Genomic DNA, 16,970 nt, shown 5'->3' on the forward strand with positions numbered 1-16,970 from the left:
AAAAAAAAAAAGAGTAACTTTGCACCTTGGCAAAACCATGTTGCATTGAAGGGGGAAGTGAATTTCAAATGTGATGGTAGGTTTGTAGTTGAGGTAGGGTCTGTCCGAGATCAACTTTATATTTCAGTGTAAAAATAAAGCTATCAAGTATTTGTGTCCTATGTGAAAAAACAGCCAGTATTTAAACTACTTTTCAGCCCTTACATTTGTTAATGAGAAAATTTACTCCTTTTTTTCCTTACTTCTTTAATGATTTAGGCGCAATACGTTTGCAGTGTACATTCCTCTTGGCCAAAAATATTTTAGAGCTAGACCCTGCAAGGAATAATGGCTATCTTTGTCTCCACTGGCTACGCCTACCGGCACTGCGGCAGATATATTATATATATACTACACCCCATGTGTGGGTCTTCATGGGAAGCGGAGTCTTTGACAATGTGACTAGGGGTTCTGATGGAGGGTCTTTGAATTGAGCTTTCTGTTTTAAGCAAACAAACTGAAATATTTGGAAATAGCTGAACAAATCCATTGGATGGGTCTTCTATTTGGAGAGGAGCGCGGTACACTGGATTTTTGAGATGATGTATTAATAACTGATTAAACGAAGGCTTTAGAGAAATAGCTCAATGGAAGACGTTTGGAGAGCAGACTCGGCGAAGCAGATGGACGGATTACAGGAGCAGATGGCGGAAAACAAGTTACAAGAGAACATCAAGTGCAGAGAAAAGTGGTGAAGTTGAGCGTTGACCTTTCAGCCAGACGTTAACTCTTCAAAGACATTAAAGGCATTCTAGAGCAGAAACGGGCAAACACTGAGCTGGGCTAGGGTGCTGTACATCTCGAGCAATTGCAGTCTGTCTACAAGAAGCTACGGAGATTCATCTTGGTAAGCAGTAAGCGAAATGCAGCCAATAGTTTCCTTGCAAATGACAGCTACAATCTGATTGGTTGCTATGGGCAACACCTCCACTTCTGAGATTTAGAAGCTTTAATAAATCTGCCCCAATGAGTTAATTTGCGATCGCCTCTTTACGTACAGTTCTCCGTAATTTCTAAATTACCCTCCAGTTACTCACCGGGGGTTTGGCCGCAGTAGGTCTCTTCCTTTCCTCCAGGTGATGATCGGTTTAGGGGAGGCTTTGGGTTTGCACTCAATTAGGACAAAGCCCCCCACCTTTCCCAAGGTCACTCGCCTCACAAACGCCGCAGTAAAGTCAGGGCCCACAGCTGAAACAACAGAGAGAAAAAGAGTCATTGACTTTTTAATAATCCCTTTAAGAACGCTTGGTGTCGGCTCACAGTGGAGACAGTCATTGTATAGGCTGAATTAATAGCTTTCAGAAAGAAGCCGATGAGTTCATCGGGAACTAGTACCTCTAGGCTTTTTGTCATGGACTCATGAAACACCTACTTAATATATAGGTTGCATTCTCATGTATTATTAGTTCACGATAACCAGCAAGGAGTCTGAGCATTGCCTCTGCTGTTACAGGTACCTACCAGTATGTGTATGTGGGGGATGGTCTGTTCTTTTAGAAGAATTGTTAGTTATGGGCCATAGAATAGGGAAATGTAGATGAAATTGGACTGGAGGTTTCTTGGCTGGTTGATTTGGGATTTTAGCTGAGCGAACGGAGGAGGCACAATCCTAACGCGGGAGACGTCCAGTCCCAGTGGGCTCGGATGGTCTATCCCTGGGGATATCCAGAATGTATCTATTAATGTAATCTCACCGATGACCCTCAGCTCGGCACTGGAATAAATGGTTCCGTGTTTGTTTTCCGCCAAGCATTGGAACATCCCCGAGTCCGAGCTGTTGACAGACGCGATAGTGAGGCCGCCGTGTTCAATCTGAAGACGTCCCTGGGGAACACAGTAGGAGGGCTGAGTGAGAGGGTTCCACATAAACAATGTATCAACATGGACAAAGATACTATAGACTGGAAGCTCGCGAGCAGGGCCCTCTTACCTCTCTGTGTTACCTAGTATCGTTTTATTACTGTGCTTTTACCCAATTGTAAAACGTTACAGAATATGCTGGCGCTATAGAAATAAATGACGATGAAAGACACAGTGTTAGGGACCCCAGTAAAGTGTTAGGGACCCCAGTCATCTGACCAACAACAAACGTTCAATCCCTCCCTACCACGGCAGGGGCTGAATAATGTGGTTTTCTAGCTAAAAATTGCAAGTGTGACACCAACCTACGGAAGCGGATTTAAAATTCTTCCTACCCTAAACTTTTGCTGACCCCCTGTTCCTTCTTATTTCCAAACTTCTTTTACAACCCACCCGTATAAAGTAAATAAAGGCATTCTACCGGTAGTAAAAGCAATCCTTCATTTCTTATGCTGGCAGGTTACATGAGAAAAACAGGGTGAGAGGATAACCCGGCATACTACCTGCCGCCCGAGGCGCGGCACTACGTGAGCGCTACTGAGCATTACTCTCTCAGTGAAGCGATCTTTGGAATCCTGCAGACTCTTTGTGTACGTTATAGTCTTGTCCTTACTTTGCTCTGTAGGCGTTGACCATTTTTCAGCCAGGTGTACGTCGGTTTTGGGCGCCCGCTTGCTTTACATTCCAGCAGAATGTTCTCCTCAATCGCTATGTGCGCATCGTTAATCTTCTGGACCCAGGTGGGAGGAGCTGGAATTATAACAGTTTTATATCAATTAGTTGTCATTCCAAGGCCATCGCCATTCCAACCTAACTGTGATTTTACGGCAATCCAGATGTCGCTGAGCTACCAAAAAAATACAACACCAGAATCCACCTGTGCAGCACCAGCAAGACTGCCAAATATTGCCGATTAAACATTAAATAGATTATGCCAAATAACGTATTTGTCCCTACTATGGTGCAGGTCTGGTACACAGCCCCTTCACCGTATCCAAATTCTACTACCATGCCCTAATCATACCAAAATATGTCAGCTGCCCTCGCACCATGTTCTTCCCGCGGGTATTTTCGGCAACACATTCGTACGGCCCGGCGTCTTCTTGCTGGAAGTTGGGGATTTCCAACACTCCGCTGGAGCGATGTCGGCGCACTTTACGAGATATCGCTTTGCCGTCTGCCCTCCTCCAGGTGATGGTCGGGACTGGACTATGGTGGGAAAGATAGAAGAAACGTGTTATAAAGATTTGTCTGTCTGTCCGTACGTAGGTACTCAATGAGCAATCTCCACCCATATTCATATTATCACGTGATTTAACAATGAGTTCTACACACTGATTAGGAAATGTATGTAAAACACTCTTATATATGAGAGTCTCCTTGCCTTGATGGTTACTTGATTACTTTGAAATAAGAGATATTTCTAGATTTCAGAGACAGTCAGTCACTTAGGAAACGCAGCACAAAGCATTCAGACGAAATTGCTGTATTGGCCAAATGTCCTAGTGCCAACATTTTTCATGTTTATTACTCCAAACGTGATAGAGAATTACTGAGCAGACGTTGGTCTATCCATAGCAAAGGGCTAACGCTTTCCAAAATATAATTTTTCTTTCAAATCCTTTTCTCTCCCCAATTGGGACAAAGCGTGAGTGATTCGGCAAACATTCACTTACCACAGTCCCTCTTGGTATAATCCGTGGGCTGAACATTTTTGGAACTGAGGGGGCTTGTTTGAGTATTTGAGACAATGGGGTTATACAGCACATTCAAGGGGGAATCTCTGACACATTTCAATCCTATGGGATGCGAACCATCTTTTCTGTGTGTGTATAGTCTGTGGTACATGTGTATGGGAGAGATGACGGGACTTGTATAACAAAGTGCAGATACAAAGTTGTACAGTAAAATGTGCTGCTCTGGCTGGTCGTGCTTACAAATAAAAAGAGGAACTTTTTATTCAAATGTATAACGCTACAGACGCCCTTTATAATGAAGGAGGCGATGTGGAACGTTAGATAATTGTATCAAGATAAGAACCTTTGGAGTCAGTGTAATTATTCCACCCTCTAACAAGACTTTATGCTGTTTTTTTTATTTTCTGTGGCCATATACATTGTGATGTTAGAGGCTGTTTTAGACCTAACTGGCCGCAGGTTGCTGTGTACAAGGTCCGAAAGAAGATGAAAGGCAGCTGGTCCCTATCGTACGGTAAATGCGTTATGACGGTGTACGCAGTCATACGCCAATCTCGCCAAAGGCGAACGTGATACAAATGTAACAAACGCAGTCCTGTGATGTCTGACCCATCTCATCTACCCTGTACGTCAGCGATGCGGCCCCTCGATACACTTCAGGGGCCGCCCATGCGGCTCTGTATCCTTCAAAGGGGCCACACGTTACCCTCAATCTCAGTTATAAAGTACAACAATATATTTAACCAAAGAAAGAGACATCTGTCTGTAATAACATATCAGCATTTTATACAAGTGTTACACACTATAACACAGGAGTGGCCCCAGGGCCACTTGTAGCCCATCGTGGCTGTACATCGTTGTCTTACGGTTTACAGTGTTTCCCTGCTGAGCGGCGCTGCAGAGATTCTGTACTAATAAAAATAGTGATAATAATAATCCTTCAATGTCACGTTACATTCTTCCTGGACTCGTTAATATTCCTCAGAACAGGAGACAGAATCAGGTGCATTTATTTTATGTAGCAATGGATTATTGAGAAAACAAAGACTTTCAAAACTGATAATGTAGAATGAAAAACTGGCGAGAGATTTTTAATCCTATACAGACACGCGGGAGCGCAATCTGTAAGATTGGAGGGATGAATTATCCTCAGTGTTGTACCAATGTCCCACTCTTTGGTTTCATGTATTGATCTACATAGGTAAACTCATCTGTTGACTCTAACAAGTCTCTGTTTGGCTCCAAAACTAATTTTAATGACGCTAGAGATGCTGCCTATAGCAACCAATCAGACTCTAGTTATCATTTATTTAGTACATTCTACAAATTGACAGTTAGAATCTGATTGGTTGCTATAGGCAACATCTCCACTTTTCAAACCTGCAGTTTAGTAAATATACCGCCCTTAATGTCAGTGCTGTTTCAATCAATGTATAATGTGATTGTATACTGGATACAGTCCTATGAGCTGGATACATCTGTCTTCATTCATTGACATAGGTGTGTAACATGCCTTGGTTTGAAAAAAAAAGATTATTATTCATCCGATGTGATATCTGTTTGTAGTAACTGTTGTATGACAACATTAGATATAAAAATAAATAACTTTTTATCATATTGTACTAATTGGAACAAAGAAAAACATTGCAAAAAATTAACCGGGTGAAAAAGAATAATAAACTATTTGTGATATTTTGACATTTTAAGTCAAGCGAGTCCCCTTTTCAATTGCCTTAATTATGAGTCATATATAATAAACAAAAGAATACAAATTCAGTTCCCTTTTTTATGTTAAATGTTATTTTCTATTATGTTAAACTCTGTAATCTGCTATTGTGATGTTTTGTCATAACATTGTATAATACGGTGTGTGAGATGCTGGTATCATGCCGCAGTATACAGAACATACATGACGTGTGACATGCGTCTAATCCGATACTTACTTCCCCAGCGCAAAACATTCCAATTTGACGGTGGATCCTTTGGCTGCCGCAACCGACTCCGGAAAATGCACCTCGATCTTCGGCTCGTACTCTCCCATCACACCTGGGGGTCAGAACAGGACAGTGAGTGGGCGATGACCGATGTGTACTGTACCACAACGCTGACACACATTGAGGATGAGACAAGTCGCATCTTATTCAAATTAAGGGGTAATCCAAGATTTTAAACCCTGGTTTTGTGCAGAATTAGGGGAGATAAGTTGAGCAACAAAATCTTATCGGTGAGCTGCTAATTTCCTGACCCGGCGGGAGATCATTTACAGGCTTTTATAAAACTTCCACTGGGGTTGTCAGAGCCCCTCCCACCTACATTGATTCTGACATATAAGAAGCTCACAGGGGGGAGGGGCTTCAACAACCCAATTAGCAGTCTGATTAAAGCCACCGTGAGCCGGGGATTATTTTCTCCTTGGCCCACTGCAGACAGAGCTCACCCCGCTAGATCAGAGTGTCAAGGAGTGTAAGTAAGACTTTCATGTTTAAACGCATCACACCCAGACCTACATTTTTAAATTTGGGTGCAAATATATTTTAACAATACGACTCTACAAAGACCTGTAAAGTCAATATAGAGCATTGCTTGACACTCCAAGTGGGAATATTTTTCCTCCCTATATATTGAAATCTACATTGTATAAGTCGCCAATGTTTAGGGGGTGCCTAAAGCACTGACATAACGTCCCTCATGCAGTGTTTCGAACGTCCGTTGAGCCCCCACAATGAGCTCCGGCCGCTGACATGGAGAATCTGTAAGTGTGGTGCTATGATGTCACAGCTCAATGCCACACGTCCAGTCTGAGGAGCAGAGGACGTCGCCCCATCTCTTGTCTGCTCAAGTAAGTAGCGGGAGAGGGGAAGGGGACAAGAGGGACGGGGAGGGGTGCAAAGGACCAGGGCCATCTTAACAACATTAAAGCCGTGCACCAGGGCCCATATATATATATATATATATATATATATATATATATATATATATATATATATATATATATATATATATATATATATATATATAAAGATAGATAGGTAGATAGATAGGTAGATAGATATAGATGTACTTGCTCAGTGACCCTTTTTTTTGCAGGTTTTTTCTTTTGCAGGATTATTTATTCTAATTAAGAGCCCTGTCTATGGGGCCCCCTTGCCCATGGGGACCCCGGGCACCTGCCCATCGTGCCCAATGGAAAAGATGGCCCTGCAAAGGACACCTAGCTCTGCCTATTACCTACAAAAATATCTTACCCCACATGAACAGCACAATACACAGTGTGACTGATCTTAATGAAACTAACGGTTTCCAAAATGAAATGATCTTTTCTGTAAGCGAAGGAGTAACCTTGGATCACCTTATTGAGGAAGATATTTTACTTGGACCGTCAGTATCAACAAACCCAACATTAATAGATGTTTTACTGACTGACAACACAGCTGTCATGTTGTTTTGCTAACATCATCATCATCATTTATTTATATAGCACCACTAATCCCGCAGCGCTGTACAGAGAACTCACTCACATCATTCCCTGCCCCATTGGAGTTTACAGTCTAAACTTCCTAACATACACACAGAGAGAGAGAGAGACTAGGGTCAATTTAATAGCAGCCAATTAACCTACCAGTATGTTTTTGGAGTGTGGGAGGAAACCGGAGCACCTGGAGGAAACCCGCGCACACACAGGGAGAACATACAAACTCCACACAGATAAGGCCATGGTAGGGAATCGAACTCATGACCCCACTGCTATCAAACTGATCATCAAATACAACGACCAATCCTTTATAACCTCTGAATGACACCCACCGTCCGTCCTGAGTGTGAGTGGGGTACTAGGACCTAGCTCCCGAGTGTTGGTCACTGTGTTTGTAACCACGCAGGTGTAATTTCCGGCATCCGAAGGCTCCACTTTGGCGATATAAAGATTTCCGGTGACCTGTGATACAAATCTGCGATTGTCTTGCTGCACAAATGGAGGATACTCGTTAAAGATCCAGGCGTAAACCAGCTCTGTATGGGGCAAGGAGAGGACGTTAATAGCCCGTGTCACAGACAGTACATTTACACTATAGTAATACTACAAAATACACAATAAACACTGTATAAATCCATAGGCAATACAAATGCTGAACAAAGATTGTTCGATGTTACATGAAACAAATATATCGCTATTCAGGATATATTTGAAAATAAATTAACGATACAGAACTTTGAGGATAGTGACAACATAAAAGATTAATCCAACAACAAAAATTAAATTGATGCTGAACAGCACAAAATGAAATAAATGGCTTAAAATTCCTTCCCAATCATCAATAATTAACGTGTTCCAGTTACATCCTCGGGACATTGGTCTGTTGTCACATATTATTATTTATTTATATACACTTTACCATGAGATCAAGAATAGTAACAAAAACAAGATTGTTTATTAAACAAAGAGGTAAGAGGTTGTTGCTTGTAAGTTTTACTCTACAGCAGCTCTGGCAGCCTGTATCTCTCCATGTGTTGTAAAACTACAACTCCCAGCATGCATTGCCAGTAGATAGACATCTGAGAGTTGGCAGGGCTGGGAATTGTAGTTTCACAAGACTAGGAGAGCGACAGGAATGATCTATAGGAAAATAGAAGTTGGATACATGAAGTTAAGTGGCAACAATCTACAGATAGAGGGTGATATATAAATATATATACCCAGACTGACCAAATCACTGTATGATCATAATACAATTCTACATAGGGCACTACACCCCCAGAATGACCTGACCACTGGACATGATCATAATGCAATTCTATTACACTCTATACAGACATAGGACACTACACCCCCAGAATGACCAGATCACTGGACATGATCATAATACAATTCTATTACACTGTATACAGATATAGGACACTACACCCCCAACATGACCTGACCACTGGACATGATCCTAATACAATTCTATTACACTATATACAGACATAAGACACTACACCTCCAACATGACCTGACCATTGGACATGATCATAATACAATTCTATTACACTATATACAGACATAGGACACTACACCCCCAACATGACCTGACCACTGGACATGATCATACTACAATTCTATTACACTGTATACAGATATAGGACACTACACCCCCAACATGACCTGACCACTGGACATGATCATAATGCAATTCTATTACACTGTATACAGACATAGGACACTACACCTCCAACATGACCTGACCACTGGACATGATCATAATGCAATTCTATTACACTGTATACAGACATAGGACACTACACCTCCAACATGACCTGATCACTGGACATGATCATAATACAATTCTATTACACTGTATACAGATATAGGACACTACACCCCCAACATGACCTGACCACTGGACATGATCATAATACAATTCTATTACACTATATACAGACATAGGACACTACACCTCCAACATGACCTGACCACTGGACATGATCATACTACAATTCTATTACACTGTATACAGACATAGGACACTACACCTCCAACATGACCTGACCACTGGACATGATCATAATACAATTCTATTACACTCTATACAGACATAGGACACTACACCCCAACATGACCTGACCACTGGACATGATCATAATACAATTCTATTACACTCTATACAGACATAGGACACTACACCCCCAACATGACCTGACCATTGGACATGATCATAATACAATTTTATTACACTATATACAGACATAGGACACTACACCCCAACATGACCTGACCACTGGACATGACCATAATACAATTCTATTATACTCTATACAGACATAGGACACTACACCCCCAACATGACCTGACCACTGGACATGATCATAATACAATTTTATTACACTCTATAAAAGTGATGAGCAAGTTGAAATAGCCGAAGGGCCACGTTTTAACCCCTTTAGTCTTGAAAAGGGCCACGCAGAGGAGGTCATGTGACTCAGAGGTCGAGGGCCTCGTTCTGCGTCATTCTCTGTTTATTAAGTAGATCATGTGATCGAGCAGCCGGCTGGGGGCCACAGGTGAAGGCTCGGTGAGCTGCTCTCGGCCGTGTGTTGCCCATCGCTCCCCTATAGAGATACTGGAATCTCTATCCTGTTTATCTCCTACAGCATACACCTCCCTGCTGTGGGCTGACTATAGAAGCTACTGCAAAATACACATTACAGTAACAAAATCTAACTACAGGCTATATCTAAAAATAAACTGTCCTATGAACGACACGTCACATGACACAGGATGCGCAGCGCAGCAGCGAGGAGCGTATAGTGTTACATTGTGACACAGGTCCATCAAGTTCCATCTATTATAAATTCTAGATGTTTAGAGTCGGAGGAGGAAAACAAAACAAATTAACCCCATGTGGGGAAAACAAAATTACTTCCTGGCCCCAGACGTCACACTCCGATTCATTCCCTGGATCAATCACCCCGTATCTTTCATTTGCTCATTAGAACTATTGATACCATCGATCGTAAGAGAGGAATCTAATCCATACTTAAATCCATCCAGTGATTCTGCCCTTCGGGGGTCTAACTGCCGCTCACAGTGGTAGATCTCTCTATACTAGTAGTATCCTCCAGCTCCTCAAACTAATCTTTGTATTCACTGAAAATATTTGTGGCCATTAAATAGGTCACTTCTAAGGCGCCTGTTTTCCAAAGCCGAAAACTCCAACTTGTCACATTTCAGCCTCCGTAGCTGTGAGCGGAGTTTCTAGCCGTGTAGTGGGCTACAGACCACAGGACCTTCCACACACCGACCCTCTGATATATGTATACGCACTAAAACAATTATTTGTTTTCGCCTCTTGGCCGAACATTTAAAAGAGATTATATGAGATGTTACAAACTAGGACTGTCCTCTTTAGCCTGCCCGTTCCTCCCGAAAGAAATGCAATACATGAATATTTCATCTTTTATAGGCTGTTCAGTAGGAAGATTGTTAAAAACAGCCATTTCCTCCTCCTATCTAAACAGTTAAAATAAAAGGTTTATAGCTGAAATCACCAACTATTTACATGACAAAGGAGACAAATCCCTATTTATAATTCTCTGAACTTGCACTGCAAAAATCTTTTAAAATGATTAGTAGTTACAAAATGTTGTTCTTTGAAAATGACACTTAGGGCTAGATTTACTAAACTGCAGGTTTGAAAAGAAAAATCAGATTCTAGCTATCATTTTGTAGAATGTACTTAATAAATGATAACTAGGGGCCTGATTCATTAAGGGTCTTAACTTAAGAAACTTCTTATTTAAGTCTCCTGGACAAAACCATGTTACAATGCAAGGGGTGAAAATTAGTATTCTGTTTTTACACATAAGTTAAATACTGACTGTTTTTTCATGTAGCACACAAATATCAACTTTAAAATGTCAGTGTACAAATAAGCGATCACGTATTTGTGTGCTACATGAAAACACAGTCAGTATTTAACTTATGTGCAAAACAGAAAACTAATTTTGACCCCTTGTATTGTAACATGGTTTTGTCCAGGAGACTGAAATAAGAAGTTTCTCAAGTTATGATCCTTAATGAATCAGGCCCAAGAATCTGATTGGTTGCTATAGGCAACACCTCCACTTTTTCAAACCTGCAGTTTAGTAAATATACTCCTTAAACTTCCCCCTCATATATAATTTGGCTCATATTTGGAAACAGTCCTAAAACTGATCAGTATTTCTGTAGCACTGAGGAATAACGGGTTAGGGGAGAGCAGCAACATTGTTTCAACAAAATAAGTATTTGTCTGTCTTGTGATGTTGTAGTGAACGGGAGGAGGGGGGGGGGGGGTCAGGTCACTATGTTTTTAAACGCACATGATACTTAGTAGGTTAGAAACAACTTTAACAACTGTGTGGACTTTTCTTTCATTTTAAAACACCTATTAGCATAAGGAAATATGTGTTGCTCAAGGAGGATTATGGGGCCTGTTTATCAACCAAGTGCTGCAAAAAGGCTGATTTTAATTTAATGCTTTTCACAGCAATAATAAATCCCTTATTTATGAAAAAGGAAATATTGCCCGAGCAGCTGACTCTGAGACACCTTGGCGATACTGTCCCGTGGCGTTAAGGGTTAAGGTATCACTTTGCTAGCTCAGTCTTTGCAGATTTGGGCAGAAAAAAATCCCTTTATTCCATTTTATAAATTCCAGAAACCAAGATACCGAAGAACAATACAAAACAGTTTATGCTGTTTAGAAATGTGCTTTATTTTGTACTCTGCTCACAATTTTGCACGCTGGTCACGTCTGTTGCATAATGTCAAGTTCTCATATGTCTTTCTTATACAGATACCCCAAACTGTGCCCCGTATTAAGATAGCCCAACAAGTGATTTATAGAATGTCAAAAAATAATATCCCTCATATGAATCGATGCGAATATATAATTATAATGAGACATAAACATAGATATATGCTATAGTGTGTGTCGTAATGACTGATGTACAACTAGTGATGATAATTCGGCTGCTACAATGTGACCAGTTTACTGCACAGAGCTTTGCAGTGTATAACACAGCGCCAGTTTACAATATGACAGATGGACACTAGAGGGCGCTCAGAGATAAGCTATCAATGAAGGTGCCAGAAATGAAATTCGTGGTTACCTCCAGAAAAGGGGGGTGGGCCGCACAGCAGCACCATTCCTTGGCCCTCTCGGACTGACACCGTGCTCCGGGTCCTGGTCTGGAATGAATCGAGATCTGTGGTAAAGAGTGAACGTGTTACCAGTAAGATCACCAACGATACAGCACAGTAATACAATCCAAGCACATTGTTATTTTTAAAAATAATTTTTAATACATTTTTCACTCCCCCCTTAGAAGAGACCAATAAGCACCAGGGGCGGCCGCACATAGACAGGTCTCACTTTTGCACTTTTATAGATAACCTTTTGGAGTTTCCAAAGAATTAGGATCAGGTTCCTATGCTGCACTTTACAGGCAAGTTAACGAGTCATTAACAGAATAAAAATACAATGGATGAAAGAAAAAAGGGCTCGTTCACAACTATCCACCGTTAATGGGCTTTTCAGCCACATTAAAATTAGGCTCATTCCTACCATTGTGTTATAACATTTGAACGAGTCAATGACCTGTTTCTAGATTCTAAAACATGCTAAAAACATATAATCTATGGAGCAGGTGAGTTTTCCTGTGTGTTACTCTTTCAGTCGGTTCCATATCTGGAACAGCCATAAAACTGATCATCATTTCCGTAGCCCTGAGGAATAAGAGAGAGAAGCAACATTGTTTCAATAAAATAACGGTCTTGTTATGTTGCAGTGAACGGGAGAAGGGGAGGGGGGAGGTCAGTTCACTATCTTTTTAAACGCAGATGATACTTAGTAGGTTAGAAAGAACTTATATCTTTGTGGACGTCTCCTCCATTGTAAAATACCTATAAGTATATGCAAGTATTACTCAAGGAGGATTATGGGGCCTGTTTATCAAAAGACCTCAAGTTGCTGCAATAAGGATGATTTTTTTTAAATGCTTTTCACAGTAATAAAAATCCCTTTTGTCCCAATTTATGAAAAGAAATATTACCCGAGCAGCTGACATTGAGCCACCTTGGCGATACTGGCCCGTGGCGTTAAGGGTTAACTTATGAATTTTCCAAGCCAGTCTTTGCAGATTTGCGCAGACGTGTATAAATAGGCTTCGCCATCCATAGTCTTGGGCATAGGGAAAACCGATGTAACGGATGAAACGGAGAAGGAAGCCCATCAGTCTGCGGTCTGTGTACACACAATGGGGCTTTTCACACTTTGATACATCAGAAATATTTACCAAACCCAAAGTAGCTACGTCCTCAAGGTGAAAAATACACATTTGATACAATGTTGCAATACAATATTAATAAGAAGGCAAGAAAGTGTCAGATGCGCAAGTCCTCTCGGACACAGAGTGGCGGAACGGGTAACAGACAGGACTCGTAGGGCGAAGGCGGCATTTATCATATAGGCAGACTTGGCACATGCCTCGGGTAGTACCGTTCATGGGGCAATATAGAAATGTTTTTATTACTGTGAAATGTATAATGATCAATCTCTATGCAAACTACAAGCAGCCAAACAGAAGCACTAACAACACCAGTGGAGATACTTAGCTAAAATAGATGTTATTCCCATTATTGGATGTTTTATAAGACATGAATAAATGAGGCGATAGGCCCAGGAACATGAGGATATTTATGTGAGGCATTAGGGTGACATATGAAGATTGCTGAGCATGTAATGACCGGTGAGTCTGGCTGTCAGATTGCTGCGTATAATGAAGTGCGGGAAACACTGATACCAATCATAGCCGGGGCTAATAGCGCGCCGAGTGGGCACATAATTCTAATGACTTATCCCTGTTATTACAAGGAAAGAATACAGATTACCGCACGGTGAGGGCGAACATCAGCGCGTCTGACCTTTACATTTATTTAGATGTATATTTAATGAGGAACAATGCAATGTCAGCCCAAAATACAATACCTCCGAGAGCACCGGGCTGTCTCTGTCTGTCCTGTATACAGTGCTCTCTCTCTGTGTCCTGTATACAGTGCTCTCTCTCTGTATGTACTGTATACTGCACTCTCTCTCTGTATGTACTGTATACAGTGCTCTCTCTCATTATGTACTGTATACTGCACTCTCTCTGTATGTACTGTATACTGCACTCTCTCTGTATGTACTGTATACTGCACTCTCTCTGCTTGTCCTGTATACAGTGCTCTCTCTTTCTCTCTGTATGTACTATATACTGCACTCTCTCTGCTTGTCCTGTATACAGTGCTCTCTCTTTCTCTCTGTATGTACTGTATACTGCACTCTCTCTGCTTGTCCTGTATACAGTGCTCTCTCTTTCTCTCTGTATGTACTGTATACTGCACTCTCTCTGCTTGTCCTGTATACAGTGCTCTCTCTTTCTCTCTGTATGTACTATATACTGCACTCTCTCTGACTGTCCTGTATACAGTGCTCTCTCTCTGTGTCCTGTACACTGCGCTCTCTCTGCCTGTCCTGTATACAGTGCTCTCTCTTTCTCTCTGTATGTACTATATACTGCACTCTCTCTGACTGTCCTGTATAGAGTGCTCTCTCTCTGTATGTACTGTATACGGCACTCTCTCTGTATGTACTGTATACAGTGCTCTCTGTATGTCCTGTATACTGCTCTCTTTCTGTACATAGCTGTCCCTCTGTGTCCCTCTCTCAATCTCTCACTGGCTGTCAGTCACTGTGTCCCTCTGTCTCAGACTTCCTCACTGGCTGTCACTCTCTATATCCAGCTGTCTCTCACCCTCTCGCTGGCTGTCACTCTCTATGTCCTGCTGTCTCTCACTCTCTCGCTGGCTGTCAGTCACTGTGTCCCTCTGTCTCAGACTTCCTCACTGGCTGTCACTCTCTATGTCCAGCTGTCTCTCACCCTCTCGCTGGCTGTCACTCTCTATGTCCTGCTGTCTCTCACTCTCTCGCTGGCTGTCACTCCCTATGACCGGCTTACTACCAGGTGTGTCTCCTGCTGTGTGATGTCACTGCTGAGAGATGGCGGATGCAGGAACAGAGACCCTGCGGGTGAGGAGAGACCGCTACGTCCTTCTCATTTTATTTGTTGATGTTAAATTATGCTCTAAAGTAATGTGATTGTCACTGTTACAAATGTTTCCTAATTAATTGACCTGAACACAATAACATGCTGATTATTTAATTAGCACCAGTCCAATGGGGGTGAGGGATTAAACGAGGGGGATCAGAAAGTAATTGCGGAATTCGCACACAAGTCTCCTAGCAACCCCCGTTTCCAGAATCAGCGAGTAACAGGGAGAGGAGGGAACACAGATATATAACTGACAACCTGACTCCTTCTCTGTGTGATAATCCTCTCTTCTGTTTCTCCCACTTGTTTTCCAATTGTAATTATCTGAGCTGAATTAGTTAGCTAATGGCAAAGGAAGAGAAGGCAAAACAAGACCCACAGTGTTACCCTCACAAGGGACAAAAATTCCTTCCTTATGGCAATCATATAAATCCCTATAATGTCCTCTACTAATTATAGTGACAGACACTATTTCTGGTAAGGAAGACTCCAATCCATTTTTACATTCTGTTAGTGAATTTGCCATCCTCTTTTTAAGTGGTAAGGAATGCCACAGCTCTTACAGTAAAGAAACCTTCCCTATGCTCATGATGAAACCAACTTTGTTCCATTGGCAACTGATGACCCCTTGTCCTCAGCTTATTGCTTGGTACTAAAGAATGCAGAAACTTCTTGTGATCCAGTAGATGGCAAAACCCATAAAAAAAGCACAGCAAAAACCTCAATAAAACAATTATTGGAAAACAAGTTGGAAAAGCAGAAAGTGAGGAATATATTATTATTAAAAGAAGTCAGGTAAAAAGACGGGGGGGGGGGGGGGGGGGGGGGAGTCCGTGGATCACAGCTCCCACCCACAGTATAGTACAAGAACATTACGGACTCACAGGCAAACTGCAGGAGGGACTCTCGGCTAAGGATGGTGCCCACGGAGTTGGTGGCCTCACACTGAAAGGTGCCGACGTCCCGGACCCGATCCGGGGAAGTGATCACTAAGCTTCTGTCCAGCACTCGGTACCGGTAATCCTGGGCTTCATCCAGAAGGGTCCCGTTTACTCTCCACCTGCAGAGAGAGCGCAGAAATGAGCGTCTCCGACATACACTGCCGAGGTCCCACCCAGCGCAATATCACATCACTATAATGCTGCGCACACAGTTTGTGTTTCAGCGACTGTTATAATAGTGCGGAGCTGTGTGAGTCACTAATACACCACTATAAGCTGCTCATAGAACTATAACAGGATATAAGATACCAGCAGCATCTTGTGCTCCTTCCTATCAGTATAGTTCTATCTCCAGCTCCCCGAGAGGGACAATAACAGCTGCCACATTGGGGCTGTTCCCCCTTCTCTGGACCAACACAATTAGAGTTTATGACATGTTTTGATGTATAATCTTGTCAACATTACTAACTATGTAGCTATATTCTGTTTATATATATATATATGCTGGTTTTATGTATCAGAAGTGATGTGAATTAATGCTACATAATCATTACATTAAAATAATTTTATGCCGGGGACAAGAGAGTGCACAGAGGGCAGGAGAGGACTGTGCTGGGCAGTGTATGGTGAAAAGACAACGTCTATGGGTAGAAAGCAATGAATAGTGGTGGGCACATGCCAGTGGGTGGTGGACACCTGCCAGCGTGTGGTGGGCACATGCCAGTATGTGGTGGGCACATGCCAGTATGTGGTGGGCACATGACAGTGTGTGGTGGGCACATGCCAGTATGTGGTGGGCATAGGACTGTGGTCAGCGTGGGGT

At 42.0% G+C, this 16,970-nt stretch overlaps 1 protein-coding gene across 1 annotated transcript in view; it reads right to left on the reverse strand.

The window, feature by feature from the left end:
- The window catches only part of LOC142099850 (contactin-4-like), an 88,479-nt gene that overhangs the window by 13,181 nt on the left and 58,328 nt on the right, over positions 1–16,970 (reverse strand). The window contains exons 4-11 of the mRNA XM_075183761.1: positions 16,091–16,266; positions 12,225–12,320; positions 7,401–7,604; positions 5,540–5,642; positions 2,924–3,108; positions 2,513–2,649; positions 1,734–1,863; positions 1,077–1,227 (exon numbers count right to left, since the gene is read on the reverse strand). Of these exons, the coding sequence (XP_075039862.1) occupies positions 1,077–1,227; positions 1,734–1,863; positions 2,513–2,649; positions 2,924–3,108; positions 5,540–5,642; positions 7,401–7,604; positions 12,225–12,320; positions 16,091–16,266 (1,182 nt within the window). The remainder of the gene's footprint in view (positions 1–1,076; positions 1,228–1,733; positions 1,864–2,512; positions 2,650–2,923; positions 3,109–5,539; positions 5,643–7,400; positions 7,605–12,224; positions 12,321–16,090; positions 16,267–16,970) is intronic.

Source organism: Mixophyes fleayi, chromosome 8 (assembly GCF_038048845.1).
Source record: "Mixophyes fleayi isolate aMixFle1 chromosome 8, aMixFle1.hap1, whole genome shotgun sequence".
Taxonomy (NCBI): domain Eukaryota; kingdom Metazoa; phylum Chordata; class Amphibia; order Anura; family Limnodynastidae; genus Mixophyes; species Mixophyes fleayi.